The 17,355-nt window shown below is 41.0% G+C and overlaps 1 gene segment (V, D, J or C); it reads left to right on the forward strand.

The window, feature by feature from the left end:
• The first annotated feature begins 1,571 nt into the window (after positions 1-1,571).
• LOC118906314 lies at positions 1,572-2,379 on the forward strand. The segment is given in 2 exon segments: positions 1,572-1,644; positions 2,048-2,379. Coding segments are annotated over 2 exon segments (381 nt in total).
• Positions 2,380-17,355: the final 14,976 nt, after the last annotated feature.

Raw genomic sequence — 17,355 nt, forward strand, 5'->3', positions numbered from 1 at the left:
TTTGTTTTTATTTCCATTACTCTAGGAGGTGGGTCAAAAAAGATCTTGCTGTGATTTATGTCAAAGAGTGTTCTGCCTATGTTTTCCTCTAAGAGTTTTATAGTGTCCGGTCTTACACTGAGGTCTTTTATCCATTTTGAGTTTATTTTTGTGTATGGTGTTAGGGAGTTATCTAATTTCATTCTTTTACATGTAGCTGTCCAGTTTTCCCAGCACCACTTATTGAAGAGACTGTATTTTCTCCATTGTATATCAACAAGACCTGCACCAGGCTAACACGTGAGAATAGTCATGTTGTTTTCCTATTTAATGAAAGCTAGTGTGACAGACTGACGACCTGAGTAGTGGTGGTCTGGAATGCTGTTCCATGATGACCATTTTTAAATAAAAGCCCAGGAATGTGGAATGTGTCAATAATAGACACAGGCCACCCTGAGACATTAAAATAAAGGATCCAGTCATTGCTCTTCTCACAAACAGCATTTCCTTTTGAAATGCAGACTCATGGCTGTGGCTCCCAACATATAAGCAGTGAGAACCTTAGGTCCTCATACAGAGCTGACAGAACCGGAAACCCTGCAGAACCTAGTTCAACTTGATGAGAAATAGTCAACCGGGGAAGAGTCTTTCTAAACATCCCTCAGAAAAAAATAATGCAAAGTCATACTTTTTTCATATTGTCCCATCATCTCAAGTGAGTTTTTTCCTAAAGAACTACTTTGACTATATATATATATATATATAAAATATATGTGTGTATATATGTAATATATATATAGAGAGAGAGAGAGACAGACAGAGACACAGAGACAAAGACACAGATAGAATTATGATAGAATATGCACTACATTGAAACAACTGGGTTTCAGGTATTTCATTTTACTGCCTGAGGCGTAAAATTCTTATAAATTTTTTTATGGTCTTAAACTGAACTATTAACTCTCTGCACAACAGATATATTAATTTTTTTCCCTGTCAATTTCTTTGGACTTAAGTTCTCTTTGAAATTTAATTCACTAGTTGCCAGGGCAAGACCAATTCTAACACCTGTTTCTAACATTCTTAAACAGATAACCTGGGAACTGCACTTACCTGACAGCTCTTGAACCAGCTCAACTCCATGGCGTTATTTGGAGAAAATTCTGGTGATCTGTACTAGTGGGGAAGGAGCTGTTCTCTTATCTAGATCAGCCTGGAAGAATCAGAGCAAGATGACTGTTCCCCTCTCAGATATTGACCCTGGACACGTATGTCTATACCTCAGGGTCTCTGATGCTTTCTTAGAGCTGCAGGCCATATGCACTGGGTTCTTGTAATCAATCTAGACTTTCACAGTGGGGTTCTTCTACCCGCTATTCCAAGCAATATGGTCTTTAGCTATTGGTTTTCACCTAAACACAGAAGACCTTTGTTTCACTCTGCTCAAAGTTGAGCCCTTCCCTCCCTCCCCCTGGCTCTTTCCACACAGCTGTCCCCCCCGCCAGGGGATTTGCATGTTGTTCCCCAGGGAGGACCTTCCCCTGCAAGTCTGAGATAAAAGCTCAGCTCCAGTCTTGCTTTGACTTATCAGGACTCCTCAATTCCAGCTTCTGAAAATGAGGTTCCCTGCTCAGCTCCTGGGTTTCCTCATGCTCTGGGTCCCAGGTAAGGATGGAGGGGAGATGAGAAGGAGAATGAGGGGGTGAGCTCTGGGAGCAAAACTGCTTTTCATGTGTCTTTGTCCACATGTTAGATGCATACCATACCCTCTGCAAAAGACATGTGATGTTTAGTGATATGAGAATAAGGATGAATCCGGAAAGAACAAGAGGTGTCTGTCCTCTGGTGAAGATGGTGGCATAGAAAGAGTGGTCAAGTGTACATGACTTCTAGAGACCTCTTTGCATTGTAAATCTTGGGTTCGTTGTGAAATTGGATATTTTGGGTAGTCTTTGGAATCAAAAAGAAAAAGAAAAAAGATTAGCCTGACGTCAATAACAGAAGAAAAATTCTGAAACTGTTTCATAAATTTTGTCCAGAACTTTGTTGTTTTCTTTCATTATTTTAGGATCCAGTGGGGATATTGTGCTGACCCAGACTCCACTCTCCCTGTCTGTCATCCCTGGAGACCCAGCCTCCATCTCCTGCAGATCCAGTCAGAGCCTCCTAGATAGTGATGGAGACACTTATTTGAGCTGGTACCTGCAGAAACCAGGCCAGTCTCCACAGCTTCTGATCTATGAGGTTTCCAACCGAGCCTCTGGGGTCCCAGAGTGGTTCACTGGCAGTGGGTCAGGGACAGATTTCACACTAAAAATCAGCAGGGTGGAGGCTGAGGACGTTGGAGTTTATTACTGCCAGCAAGCCATGGAAGATCCTCCCACAGTGGTACAGCCCTGAACACAAACCCCCCTCTCCGGGTGGCCCAGCTGCCCACTTATGTTGACTGTCTGGGGAGCAGGCAGGCAGATTCTCTTGAGTCAGTGTAAGAGGAAGATGTTAGAGAATCAGGGGAGTAGTTTGAAGCTGAGGGCTCTGGACCATGAAAGCCTCCTCTACTCCTCAGACACCACAGGTTAAGGCCCCATCAGCTGCAGAGCCTTGCCTGACAGAATCAGCAGGAGAATGGACGGGTCTAAGTGCCCTCTGAGCAAACAGACCTGAGGAAGGAGAGGTGAGTGAAAGCTCATCCTACTTCTCCCTCCCTCATGTACAGGTAAGTGTCAAATAAATGTAGTCAGTGTAACGGGTGGACAACTGAGGCAGATTTATAGCAACATAACGGGTTTAGCAGTTTTTGATATAGTTTTTAAGATAACATGTCATAATATTCAAGAATATTTTCCCCCACTTTCCCCAGTTTCTGATTCTCCTTTTTACTACATATCTTCCTACTTGTTTGCCATGTTCTAGACAGCAGTCTACACAGCTGTCCTCAGGGAGAGTTAGCTGAGAACATCAGTAAGACTTTGGGGTTATGAGTGTCTAAATAGTCAGTTGTAAATCCATAGTCCATAAAATATCCTAATGCTAAACATCTCTGATTTGTCTCAATTACCTTTCACAGAAAGAAAATGTGAGATATTAAAATTCCAAAAGTAGAGATTAAAAAATAAATAAACTGTAGGGCATAGAATTTACCCTGTAGAACACTGGAAGAATACAGAAATATGACAGTTTCTTTTTCTCAAAAGCTAAGAATTTTAACGTGTGGGAAGACTGCAGGAATGGAAACAGGAAGGGAATCCAGTCGACACACACAATTGCACATAATCTGCCCTTTGGCTTCTATGTGGTGGGATTAAAAATGGTGGTGGTGTTGAAGGTTGATAAGAACAACCCGGAGATAAGACCCAGTATGTTCCTTATGGAATCACAGAGTGGAAGGGACGTCTGCCTGGTTTCCTAGGTTGTGCCTGGGCCACAGCAAGTGTCACAGGAAATGAGTGTGGGGAGCAGGGCTTGAAATCCATCATCATCAGGGCTTAGTGATGTTCCTGTGCAGAGACCTGAGGTCATGTCACACAGTCACTGTCAACCTAACTCAGCCAAGGAGAGTCTCCAAAAATATATTTGCTCCTGGAGGTGGTCCAGCAGAGGCCGTGTGGTTGGTCAGGGAGGTGCTACGGGATGTGACATGGAAACCGAAAAGTCCAAAGGGCACGAATTAGCAGGAGATGCCGAAGAGATGAAGACCAGTGTGGAGGATTCAGACATATTTTAAGAATGATCTGGGTAGCCTTGGGAAAAAAAAGAAAAAGCCTGAATAAGTAACAGTAAGAAGTTGCCCTGGGTTACAACCAAAGCTCAGCTGGATTTACTTTTTCCAGCTAGGTTCCTCTACTTGGGCCAAGTCAGAACTTCTGTCCACATGCAAGTTTGGAAAATAATATAGAAGAGCAAAGTGTTGGGTAAACATTGGCTCAACTAGGGAAAGTTTTTACTTTTTACTTTGCTATTTCAGGTCATTTAATTCTTTTATTTTCCGCAGTTCTCTGATGTTATGAAATTATGAGTTCTCCATGTTACCCTCTGTTTATGTTGTAACTTTCCCAGTGGCTGTCTTTCCAAAGTGTCCAACATTCTATGTAGCAATGAAGATTCATGTCACATAATTCTTAGATATTACATACTTGCTACTATTTACTCAAAAAAGGAAAAATTCAATAAATAAATAAATGTCTTGTTTTCACATGAATGTTCATTTCTTGAAAATGGATCTGACTCACGTTTGCTTGTGATACTTGTGGAGAAAGTGAATACTTCAAATAGATCCCATTTTTAAAAAATGCTCTAAAAATACTGCTGAGCTAATAATGGGCATTCTAGTTATGTGTTCTGACATGGTATGAATGACATGAAATATTTTCAAGGCCACCCGGACAATATAATACTGTTTCTGGTTAAGGAATTGAAACTATTTAGAGATGATTCCTTTCCAAAATAATGGATTTCATAGCAAGTGCAATTAAAATTGGATTCTTAATTAGAAAGTATTTTTAAAAAGATTTGTATTAATGAGTTTGTAACACATACAAAGAATGACAAGTCTTCAGGAGGTATTTCTACACATATTCACAGTGAGGACAATTTTATTCAAAATTCACTTGACTTGCTACAATCACCAGAGTGAAGCCTGGAGACGCTGCACATACAGTGTAAAAACCTCAAACAGAAATTTTCCAAGGAGACTTTGCCCTCAGGGTGGCAGGAGCAGCTGCAGTGCCCAGAGGACAAGTTGACTCCAGGCTGGGCTCAGGTGGAAATGTCTGTCCAGCCTTGAGGAAGAGGTTTGAAGGCCTCAGCCACAGCCATTGGGTCCACTTTTGTGTGAAAAGGTGTCCCGGCATCATCAGGTCATCCTACCAGAGCCTCTTCCTTCCTCCTCACTAAGGGAGCTCATGGTCCACAGAGCCTCCAGGGAAAGGCTGCCATGTCTTCCCTGGAGCGTCCACTAGGTTCCCTGGTGTGTTTTACTATTGTTCAGCAGGCTGTTCTCTAAGTGTCAGTTATGTCCAGATGGTTGATGTCTTTGATCAAGTCTTCTGTGTCCTCACTGGCCCAGGCGGCAGGGCTGCTTGCACTGCAGGCTGGACCTGCTGCAGAGACCTTTGCTTTTCTGGGCCAACTCAAATCTGGCAGATTCCATGTCACCAGTTCCACGTGCCAGACCAGCCCTCCTACATGTGCAATGTGTTGACTCCAGAAGTCAGAGAGGCTGTCAAGTGATTCCTTTCTTTCTTTTTCTTTTCTTTTTTAAAATTTTATTTATTTTTGGCTGCGTTGGGTCTCCGTTGCTGCACGCAGGCTTTCTCTAGTTGCGGTGAGCAGGGGCTACTCTTCATTGCGGTGTGCAGGCTTCTCATTGCGGTGGCTTCTCTTGTTGTTGAGCACAGGTCCCAGGAGCGTGGGCTTCAGTAGTTGTGGCTCGTGGGCTCTAGAGCGCAGGCTCAGTAGTTGTGGCGCACGGGCTTAGTTGCTCCACAGCATGTGGGATCTTCCCGGACCAGGGATCAAATCTGTGTCCCCTGCATTGGCAGGCTCAACCACTGTGCCACCAGGGAAGTCCATAGTGATTCCTTTCCTTGAGGAAAAGACACACATTCAACACTCTGGAAGGGGATTAATATGGTCATCTTGTTTATGGGGCTCATGTGAGAGCTCTTTTACCTTTGGGGGAAAATTTTTCCTGCCATTTGATGCCAGCTGTATAGTGTCCACAAATATAATCTGGACAGCAACTCCAACTAAGGGAAATCATCCACCAGACAACAACCAGAGTGGCACCAGGCAGTCCAGAAGGAGTTCCCAACTCATTGTCAGAAGACTTTGTTTTGAGCCAAGTGTTTGTTTTTCCTGCGTTGGTAAGTTTAATAAAAACTGGAGAACAAACCTAGGCACTGCATTTTCCAATGACACGCCTTTCTTGCCTTCTGCCTTTCTGCCAAACTTGCTACTTTTCCCATTTCCATTAACGTTCTCTTGGTTCTTTTTTTTCTTAAACACCTTTATTGGAGTATAATTGCTTTACATTGTTGTGTTAGTTGCTGCTGTATAACAAAGTGAATCAGCTATATGTATACATATATCCCCATATCCCCTCCCTCTTGCGTCTCCCTCCCACACTCCCTATCTCACCCCTCTAGGTGCTCACAAAGCACCGAGCTGATCTCCCTGTGCTATGCGGCTGCTTCCTACTAGCTATCTATTTTACATTTGGTAGTGTATATATGCCAATGCCGCTCTCTCACTTCGTCCCAGCTTACCTTCCCCCTCCCCATGTCCTTAAGTCCATTCTCTACATCTGCGTCTTTATTCCTGTCTTGCCCCTAGGTTCTTCAGAACCTTTTTTTTTTTTTTTTAGATTCCATATATACGTGTTAGCATATGGTATTTGTTTTTCTCTTTCTGACTTACTTCACTCTGTATGACAGACTCTAGGTCCATCCACCTCACTATAAATAACTCAATTTCGTTTCTTTTTATGGCTGAGTAATATTCCATTGTATATATGTGTCATATCTGCTTTATCCATTCATCTGTCGATGGACTCTTAGATTGCTTCCATGTCCTGGCTATTGTAAATAGTGCTGCAGTGAACATTGTGATACATGACTCTTTTTGAGTTATGGTTTTCTCAGGGTACATGCCCAGTAGTGGAATTGCTGGGTCATATGGTAGTTCTACATTTAGTGTTTAAAGGAATCTCCATACTGTTCTCCATAGTGGTTGTATCAATTTACATTCCCACCAACAGTGCAAGAGGGTTCCCTTTTCTCCACACACTCTCCAGGATTGACTGTTTGTAGATTTTTTGATGATGGCCATTCTGACCGGTGTGAGGTGTTACCTCATTGTAGTTTTGATTTGCATTTCTCTAATGATTAGTGATGTTGAGCATCCTTTCATGTGTTTGTGGGCAATCTGTATATCTTTGGAGAAATGTCGATTTACAGTCTACGACTTTGTTTTCTCTATTCTTGAACTTCACAGAAATGGAATCATATAGTATGTACTGTTTCATGTCTTGCTTCTTTTGATCAATATGTTCTTTGAACTTCATTGATATTGTTGGTGTGGATATAACCTGTTCCTTTTAATGCAGAATTGTTCTCTGTGGTACTGATACGTCGCATCAATGAACATGGAAGATCTGCTCATTGTCCTTGCACCCACACTGCAGGGCTCAAGTGGATGCTACTCTTTACTGATTCTAACAATGATAAAGCTGCTTCAGGGTCCTTGAGGGTGATTGCTAAGCATCAAATAAAAGGAAAATCTGGAATATAAAACTATGATCAAGTTTAATTTCAACCTGATCTCACCATGGACCAAGGGAAACATCTAGGCACATTGGGGGTAGAAAGACAGAAATGGGAGCACAGGCTATTATTTGGTTTCCAATAGGATTATGCCAAACACCATCTGGTTGAGTCTAGGGAATTGGTGAGGCAAGAGGACACAAGAATTACATTCTGTGACCACAGGAGAAAAATTCTTTAATCAGGCTGAGCTAACAGCCTCCTCTGACATGACCACCTGGGAGTGGGTTGCTCAAGTGTAGAGAAGAAGAGACGTGGTTTCTGCAGCTGGAAGCCCAGCTCCCCCTCCCCAGCTGCTTTGCATGTATCTCCCAGCTCACCCTGCTGCCCAGAGCCCATATCAACACAGATCAGTGCTCTGGGAAGATCCACCAGTTAGGACACAGAGTGAACCATGGAAGCTCCAGCTCAGCTTCTCTGCCTCCCGGTAATCTGGATCCCAGGTGAGAGGAACTCAAGATGGTTCTGTACATCAGTGAACACGTTGTCCATGTTGTTTATTCCTCCTGGGGGCTTTGCTGCACAAGCACAATAATTAAACCTCAGTGTAGATCAATGATCCCGAATCTTCTGGGAAACCTCAGATAAGATCCTGATTACAAGGTGACTTGTCTGTTTTTGTTTTTTCCCATCTCAGATACCATCGGAGAAATGTTGACACAGTCTCCAGCCTCCCTATCATTGGCTCCAGGGGAAAAGGCCACCCTCACCTGCAGGGCCAGTCAGAGTGTTAGCACATACTTAGTCCAGAAGTCAGAGAAGCTGTCAGGCAATTCCTTTCATTAAGAAAAAGACAGGGGGAAGAACCAAGATGGTGGAGTAGAAGGACGTGCTCTCACTCCCTTTTGCGAGAACTCCAGAATCACAACTAGCTGCTGGACAATCATCAACAGGAAGACACTGGAACTCACCAAAAAAGATACCCCACATCCAAAGACAAAGGAGAAGCCACAATGAGATGGTAGGAAGGGTGCAATCACAGTAAAATCAAATCCTATAACTGCTGGGTGGGTGACTCACAGACTGGCGAACACTTATACCACAGAAGTCCACCCACTGGAGTAAAGTTTCTGAGCCCCACGTCAGGCATCCCAACCTGGGGGTCTGGCCATGGGAGGAGGAATTCCTAGAGAATCAGACTTTGAAGCCTAGTGGGAATTGATTGCAGGACTTTGACAGGACTGGGGGAAACAGAGACTCCACTCTTGGAGGGCACACACAAAATGGTGTGCGCATCAGGACCCAGGGGAAGGAGCAGTGACACCAGGGGATACTGAACCAGACCTACCTCCTAGTGTTGGAGGGTCTCCTGCAGAGGCAGGGGGTGGCTGTGGCTCACCATGGGGACAAGGACACTGGCAGCAGAAGTTCTGGGAAGTACTCCTTGGCGTGAACCCTCCCAGAGTCTGTCATTAGCCCCACCAAAGAGCCCAGGTAGGCTCCAGTGTTGGATTGCCTCAGACCAAACAACGAACAGGGAGGGAACTCAGCCCCACCCATCAGCAGACAAGTGGATTAAAGTTTTACTGAGCTCTGTCCACCAGAGCAACAGTCAGCTCTAACCACCACCAGTCCCTCCCATCAGGAAACTTACACAAGCCTCTTAGATAGCCTCATCCACCAGAGGGCAGACAGCAGAAACAAGAAGAACTACACTCCTGTAGCCTGTGGAACAAAAACCACATTCACAGAAAGATAGACAAGATGAAAAGGCAGAGGGTTATATACCAGATGAACGAACAAGATAAAACCCCAGAAAAACAACTAAATGAAGTGGAGCTAGGCAACCTTCCAGAAAAAGAATTCAAAATAATGATAGTGAAGATGATCCAGGACTTTGGAAAAAGAATGGAGGCAAATATCGAGAAGACACAAGAAATGTTTAACAAAGACCTAGAAGAATTAAAGAACAAACAAACAGAGATGACCAACACAATAACTGAAATAAAAACTACACTAGAAGGAATCAATAGCAGAATAACTGAGACAGAAGAACGGATAAGTGGCCTGGAAGACAGAATGTTGGAATTCACTGTTGTGGAACAGAATAAAGAAAAAAGAATGAAAAGAAATGAAGACAGCCTAAGAGACCTCTGGGACAACATTAAACACAATGACATTCACATTATAAGGGTCCCAGAAGGAGAAGAGAGAGAGAAAGGACCCGAGAAAATATTTGAAGAGATGATAGTCGAAAACTTCCCTAACATGGGAAAGGAAATAGCCACCCAAGTCCAGGAAGGGCAGTGAGTCCCATACAGGATAAACCCAAGGAGAAACATGCCGAGACACATAGTAATCAAATTGGCAAAAATTAAACACAAAGAAAAAGTATTGAAAGCAGCAAGGGAAAAATGACAAATAATATACAAGGGAACTCCCATAAGGTTAACAGCTGATTTCTCAGCAGAAACTCTACAAGCCAGAAGGGAGTGGCATGATATACTGAAAGGGATGCAAGGGAAGAACCTACAACCAAGATTACTCTACCCAACAAGGATCTCATTCAGATTTGATGGAGAAATCAAAAGTTTACAGACAAGCAAAAGCTAAGAGAATTCAGCACCACCAAACCAGCTCTACAACAAATGCTAAAGGAACTTCTCTAAGTGGGAAAAACAAGAGAAGAAAAGGACCTACAAAAACAAACCCATAACAATTAAGAAAATGGTAATAGGAACATTCATATCGATAATTACCTTAAACGTGAATGGCTTAAATGCTCCAACCAAAAGACACAGGCTTGCTGAATGGATACAAAAACAAGACCCATCTATATGCTGTCGACAAGAGACCCACTTCAGACCTAGGGACACATTCAGACTGAAAGTGAGGGTATGGAAAAAGATATTCCATGCAAATGGAAATCAAAAGAAAGCTGGAGTAGCAATACTCATAGCAGATAAAATAGACTTTAAAATAAAGAATGTTACAAGAGACAAGGAAGGACACTACAGAATGATCAAGGGATCAATCCAAGAAGAAGATATAGCAATTATAAATATATATGCACCCAACAAAGGAGCACCTCAATACATAAGACAACTGCTAACAGCTATAAAAGAGGAAATCGACAGTAACACAATAATAGTGGGGGACTTTAACACCTCACTTACACCAATAGACAGATCATCCAAAATGAAAATAAATAAGGAAACAGAAGCTTTAAATGACACAATAGACCAGATAGATTTAATTGATATTTATAGGACATTCCATCCAAAAACAGCAGATTACACTTTCTTCTCAAGTGCGCACGGAACATTCTCCAGGATAGATCACATCTTGGGTCAGAAATCAAGCCTTGGTAAATTTAAGAAAATTGAAATCATATCAAGTATCTTTTCTGACAACAACGCTATGAGATTAGAAATGAATTACAGGGGAAAAAACGTAAAAAACACAAACACATGGAGACTAAACAACGTTACTAAATAACCAAGAGATCACTGAAGAAATCAAAGAGGAAATCAAAAAATACCTAGAGACAAATGACAATGAAAACACGATGATCCAAAACCTATGGGATGCAGCAAAATCAGTTCTAAGAGGGAAGTTTATAGCCATACAAGCCTACCTCAAGGAACAAGAAAAAGGGCTTCCCTGGTGGCGCAGGGGTTGAGAATCTGCCTGTTAATGCAGGGGACATGGGTTCGAGCCCTGGTTTGGGAAGATCCCACATGCCGTGGAGCAACTAGGCCCATGAGCCACAACTACTGAGCCTGCGCTTCTGGAGCCTGTGCTCCGCAACAAGAGAGGCCACGATAGTGAGAGGCCCACACACCGCAATGAAGAGTGGCCCCCGCTTGCCACAACTAGAGAAAGCCCTCACACAGAAACGAAGACCCAACACAGCCAAAAATAAATAAATTAATTAATTAATTAAAAAGAAAAACAAGAAAAATCTCAAGTAAACAATCTATCCTTACACCTAAAGGAACTAGAGAAAAAAGAACAAACAAAACCCAAAGTTAGCAGAAAGAAAAGAATCATAAAGATCAGAGCAGAAGTAAATGAAATAGGAACAAAGAAACCAATAGCAAAGATCAGTAAAACTAAAAGCTGGTTCTTTGAGAAGATAAACAAAATTGATAAACCATTAGCCAGACTCATCAAGAGGAAGAGGGAGAGGACTCAAATCAATAAAATTAGAAACGAAAACGGAGAAGTTACAACAGACACCGCAGAAATACAAAGCATCCTAAGAGACAAGCAACTCTATGCCAATAAAATGGACCACCTGGAAGAAATGGACAAATTCTTAGAAAGGTATAACCTTCCAAGACTGAACCAGGAAGAAACAGAAATTATGATCAGACCAATCACAAGTAATGAAATTGAAACTGTGATTAAAAATCTTCCAACAAACAAAAGTCCAGGACCAGATGGCTTCACAGGTGAATTCTCTCAAACATTTAGAGAAGCGCTAACACCCATCCTTCTCAAACTCTTCCAAAAAATTGCAGAGGAAGGAACACTCCCAAACTCAGTCTATGAGGTCACCATCACCCTGATACCAAAACCAGTAAAAGATACTACAAAAAAAAGAAAATTACAGAGCAGTATCACTGATGTATATAGATGCAAAAATCCTCAACAAAATACTAGCAAACAGAATCCAACAGCACATTAAAAGGATCATACACCATGATAAGTGGGATTTATCCCAGGGATGCAAGGATTCTTCAATATACGCAAATCAATCAATGTGATACACCATATTAACAAACTGAAGAATAAGAATCATATGATCATCTCAATAGATGCAGAAAAAGCTTTTGACAAAATTCAACACCCATTTATGATAAAAACTCTCTAGAAAGTGGGCATAAAGGGAACCTACCTCAACATAATAAAGGTCATATATGACAAACCCACAGCAAACATCATTCTCAATGGTGAAAAACTGAAAGCACTTCCTCTAAGATCAGGAACAAGACAAGGATGTTCACTCTCACCACTATTATTCAACATAGTTTTGTAAGTCCTACCCATGGCAATCAGAGAAGAAAAAGAAATAAAAGGAATACAAATTGGAAAAGAAGAAGTAAAACTGTCACTGTTTGCAGATGACATGATACTATACATAGAGAATCCTAAAAATGCCACCAGAAAACTACTAGAGCTAATCAATGAATTTGGAAAAGTAGCAGGATACAAAATTAATGCACAGAAATCTCTTGCATTCCTATACACTAATGATGAAAAATCTGAAACAAAAATTATGGAAACACTCCCATTTATCATTGCAACAAAAAGAATAAAATACCTAGGAATAAATCTACCTAGGGAGACAAAAGACCTGTATGCAGAAAACTATAAGACACTGATGAAAGAAATTAAAGATGATACAAACAGATGGAGACATATACCATGTTCTTAGATTGGAAGAATCAATATTGTGAAAATGACTATACTACCCAAAGCAATCTACAGATTCAATGCAATCCCTATCAAATTACCAATGGCATTTTTTACGGAACTAGAACAAATAATCTTAAAATGTGTATGGAGACACAAATGACCCCAAATAGCCAAAGCAGTCTTGAGGGAAAAAAACGGAGCTGGAGGAATCAGACTCCCTGACTTCAGACTATACTACAAAGCTACAGTAATCAAGACAACATGGTACTGGCACAAAAACAGAAACATAGATCAATGGAACAAAATAAAAAGCCCAGAGATAAACCCACGCACTTATGGTCAACTAATCTATGAGAAAGGAAGCAAGGATATACAATGGAGAAAAGACAATCTCTTCAATTAGTGGTGCTGGGAAAACTGGACAGCTACATGTAAAAGAATGAAGTTAGAACACTCCCTAACACCATACACAAAAATAAACTCAAAATGGATTAGAGACCTAAATGTAAGACTGGACACTATAAAACTCTTAGAGGAAAACATAGGAGGAACACTCTTTGACATAAATCACAGCAAGATCTTTTTTGATCTACCTCCTAGAGTAGTGGAAATAAAAACAAAAATAAACAAATGGGACCTAATGAAACTTCAAAGCTTTTGCACAGCAAAGGAAACCATAAACAAGACGAAAACACAACCCTCAGAATGGGAGAAAATATTTGCAAATGAATCAATGGGCAAAGGATTAATCTCCAAAATATATAAACAGCTCATGCAGGTCAGTATTAAAGAAACAAACAACCCAATCCTGAAATGGGCAGAAGACCTAAATAGACATTTCTCCAAAGAAGACATACAGATGGCCAAGAAGCACATGAAAAGCTGCTCAGCATCACTAATTATTAGAGAAATGCAAATCAAAACGACAATGAGGTATCACCTCACACCAGTTAGAATGGGCATCATCAGAAAATCTACAAACAACAAATGCTGGAGAGGGTGTGGAGAAAAGGGAACCCTCTTGCACTGTTGGTGGGAATGTAAATTGATACAGCCACTATGGAGAACAGTATGGAGGTTCCTTAAAAAATTAAAAATAGAATTACCATATGATCCAGCAATCCCACTACTGGGCATATACCCTGAGAAAACCATAATTCAAAAAGACACATGCACCCCAATGTTCATTGCAGCACTATTTACAATAGCCAGGTCATGGAAGCAACCTAAATGCCCATCAACAGAAGAATGGATAAAGAAGAAGTGGTACATATATACAATGGAATATTACTCAGCCATGAAAAGGAATGAAAATTGCATCATTTCTAGAGACGTGAATGGATCTAGAGACTGTCATACAGAGTGAAGTAAGTCAGAAAGAGAAAAACAAATATCGTATATTAACGCATGTATGTGGAACCTAGAAAAATGGTACAGATGAACCGGTTTGCAGGGCAGGTGTTGAGACACAGATGTAGAGAACAAATGTATGGACACCAAGGGGGGAAAACCACGGTGGGGTGGGGATGGTGGTGTGCTGAATTGAGCGATTGGGATTGACATGTATACACCGATGTGTATTAAACTGGTGACTAATAAGACCCTGCAGTATAAAAAACAAACAAAAAAACAACTAATAGTAAACTTTCTTTGGGTTATTTGTATGGAAATATGTTAATATAAATGTTTCAGACATTACATGGAATTTCTAAAAATCTTATATGTTCTGGTATAATGTTATAAGTCATAATTCTAGTTATTACTTTAAAATGTATATCTCAGAAATAACTAAATTTCCTTGTCAATTGCATTATTATGAACTATCATCAAATCTTTAACCGTGGTCATTTTTAAGTCTTTTGTCATTTACAGACAGTTCTGGGTGTACTCTGATGCTTTTGCAAAAATGTTCCTATAAAAGCGTTTCATCGTCAAGGAATTCATGGAAAAGACTCTGACAAGTACAGGTTTCTGGTAACTGACTGTACTGCTGAACTGAATGAATAAGCATTTTCAGAACTCTAATGGAAAACTGATGAATTCATAAAAGTGCTAACAAAAGATCAAGATAAAAAAAATTAATTATATGGGACTGAGAGAACTGATGAGGATGATTATAATTTTTGTGACTTTCTGTTTGAATAAAAAAAAAAATCCCACAAGGACTCAGAGGCAAAAAATATACAAATCAATTTTCACTGCAAAGTAAAGGAGCTGTTACAGTGGAGGATTACTGGACTGAATGTCAATATTATGACGTAGTAAGAGTGTGTTTCGTGTTTGGTAATTGCAATCATTGCTGCTTTTGTTGTGGTCATCCATTTACAATGCTTGGTGTCAGTTTATTTATCTCTTGCAAAAATAAAATACAGTGTGTGTGTGTGAAAAAAAAAACAAAAGAATCTGCCTGGCAATGCAGGGGACACGGGTTTGAGCCCTGGCCCGGGAAGATCCCACATGCCGTGGAGCAACTAAGCCCGTGTGCCACAACTACTGAGCCTGCGTGCTACAACTACATAAGCCCGTGCACCTAGAGCCCGTGCTCTGCAACAGGAGAAGCCGCTGCAATGAGAAGCCCTCGCACCACAACGAAGAGTAGCCCCCGCTCGCCGCAACTAGAGAAAGCCCGCATGCAGCAACGAACACCCAAAACAGCCAAAAATAAATAAAATTAAAAATTTAAAAATCTATTAAAAAAAAAAAATAAATAAATAATAAAAGTGAATGTAAAAAAAAGAAAAAAGACACATATTCAACACCGTGGAAGGGGATGTACATCCCCATCCTGTTTATGAGGCACGCGTGACAGCTCTCTTACCAATGGGGGAAAAATTTTCCGAGTGATTTGGTGCCAGCTGTTTTGTGCCAGAAATATAATCTGGACAGCAACCCCAACAAAGGGAAATCAACCACAGGCAACAACCAGAATGTCACCCGACAGCCCCAAAAGTGTTCCCAACTCATTTCAGATGTCTTGGTTTGACACGGTTTCTGGACTGGTGCTCCAGTCAGGAGGGCTTAAATGGAGATTATTATCTGTACTTGTACCTACTTTCACCTGGTGAAAGAGTGGCATGGACATATATACACTACCAAATGTAAAATAGATAGCTAGTGGGAAGCAGCCACATAGCACAGGGAGATCAGCTCGGTGCTTTGTGACCACCTAGAGGGGTGGGATAGGGAGGGTGGGAGGGAGACGCAAGAGGGAGGAGATATGGGGATATATGTACATGTATAGCTGATGCACTTTGTTATACAGCAGAAACTAACACACCATTGTAAAGCAATTCTACTCCAATAAAGATGTTTAAAAATAAGGACACTAGGGGGCAGTCAAGTCAAATTCTTAATACACATACATGTCAATCTTGTTGAGAGTTCTGGTCCTAAGTTTGTCTTTATTTGCCTCTCACCTTGAAGATTTTGATGGTGGGAGGATGGTAATTCATATTATGGTTCCTCTCTCCCTCTCTCTCTCTCTAAATCTCTCTCTGTTCTCGTTTTTCTCTGCAAATGTTAACAGAGACAAATTTTGTAACCTGTTTTTCATTCTCTCTTCTTTTTTCTACATGTTCTGAGTGTAGCGAACTCCAGTTATGACCAACATTAGAAGTTTAGTTTATATGAAGACAATTTTACTGAATCTTGAAACATTATTATTCAGTCCCAAACAAAAAGGTGTTGTAAGTTGAGGAGTATTCAGGATAATTGTGACCAGCAATTATTTGCTTTATTTTAAAAATAGAATCAAAGAGTTCTCCTCTTTACATTTATAAAATAATAAAATATTTTGGTGCAATTCCCTGGAATAATATATTTCTATGCTTTCTAATAACGGCCTCGTATTTCACGTAAGGCTGTGAGGATTCCAGAATAGAGAGCCAATCTGTGGGTTCAGGATGTTCCCAATTGACCAGTATAAGGATATGTAATGTGAGTAAATGTATTTTTTTAAATAAATTTATTTATTTATTTATTATTTATTTCTGGCTGTGTTGGGTCTTCGTTTCTGTGCGAGGGCTTTCTCTAGTTGCAGCGAGCGGGGCCCACTCTTCATCGCGGTGCGCGGGCCTCTCACTATCGCGGCCTCTCTTGTTGCGGAGCACAGGCTCTACACGCGCAGGCTCAGTAGTTGTGTCTCACGGGCCTAGTTGCTTCGCGGCATGTGAGATCTTCCCAGACCAGGGCTCGAACCCGTGTCCTCTGCATTGGCAGGCAGACTGCCAACCACTGTGCCACCAGGGAAGCCCCATGTATTTATTTTTAATATCTGACCCTTATTCTCTGCTTGGTCTAGTCATTGCTTTAGAAGAGTCAACATGCAAATTTCTGGAAGCACTAAAAGATGGGGGCAGTTGATTCTTCAAAGAGCATTTGCACTTTGGGTGATCCCTGGCTCTTGGTCAACAGTGACTAAATGGACATGAAGTTCACTACCGTGAGGCCAATACTTCCTTAAGGCAGAAAATCACCATTTTCCCTTACTGATGCAGGCAGTGTATTTTTATTCTAAGATAAGGAATAGCCACTAAATACTTCATTCATCCCTTGCGTTTTTCATGTTCTGAGTTTTCCATTTATGTTAACAATAGGTGAAAAGGACTGGTTACAGAGAATTTAGTTGATTTTAGATATCAGTTTAAGTGATTTAATTTGATGTTTTTTCCACAGGATATGGAATATCTCT

Source organism: Balaenoptera musculus, chromosome 13 (genome assembly GCF_009873245.2).
Source record: "Balaenoptera musculus isolate JJ_BM4_2016_0621 chromosome 13, mBalMus1.pri.v3, whole genome shotgun sequence".
In the NCBI taxonomy this organism is placed as follows: domain Eukaryota; kingdom Metazoa; phylum Chordata; class Mammalia; order Artiodactyla; family Balaenopteridae; genus Balaenoptera; species Balaenoptera musculus.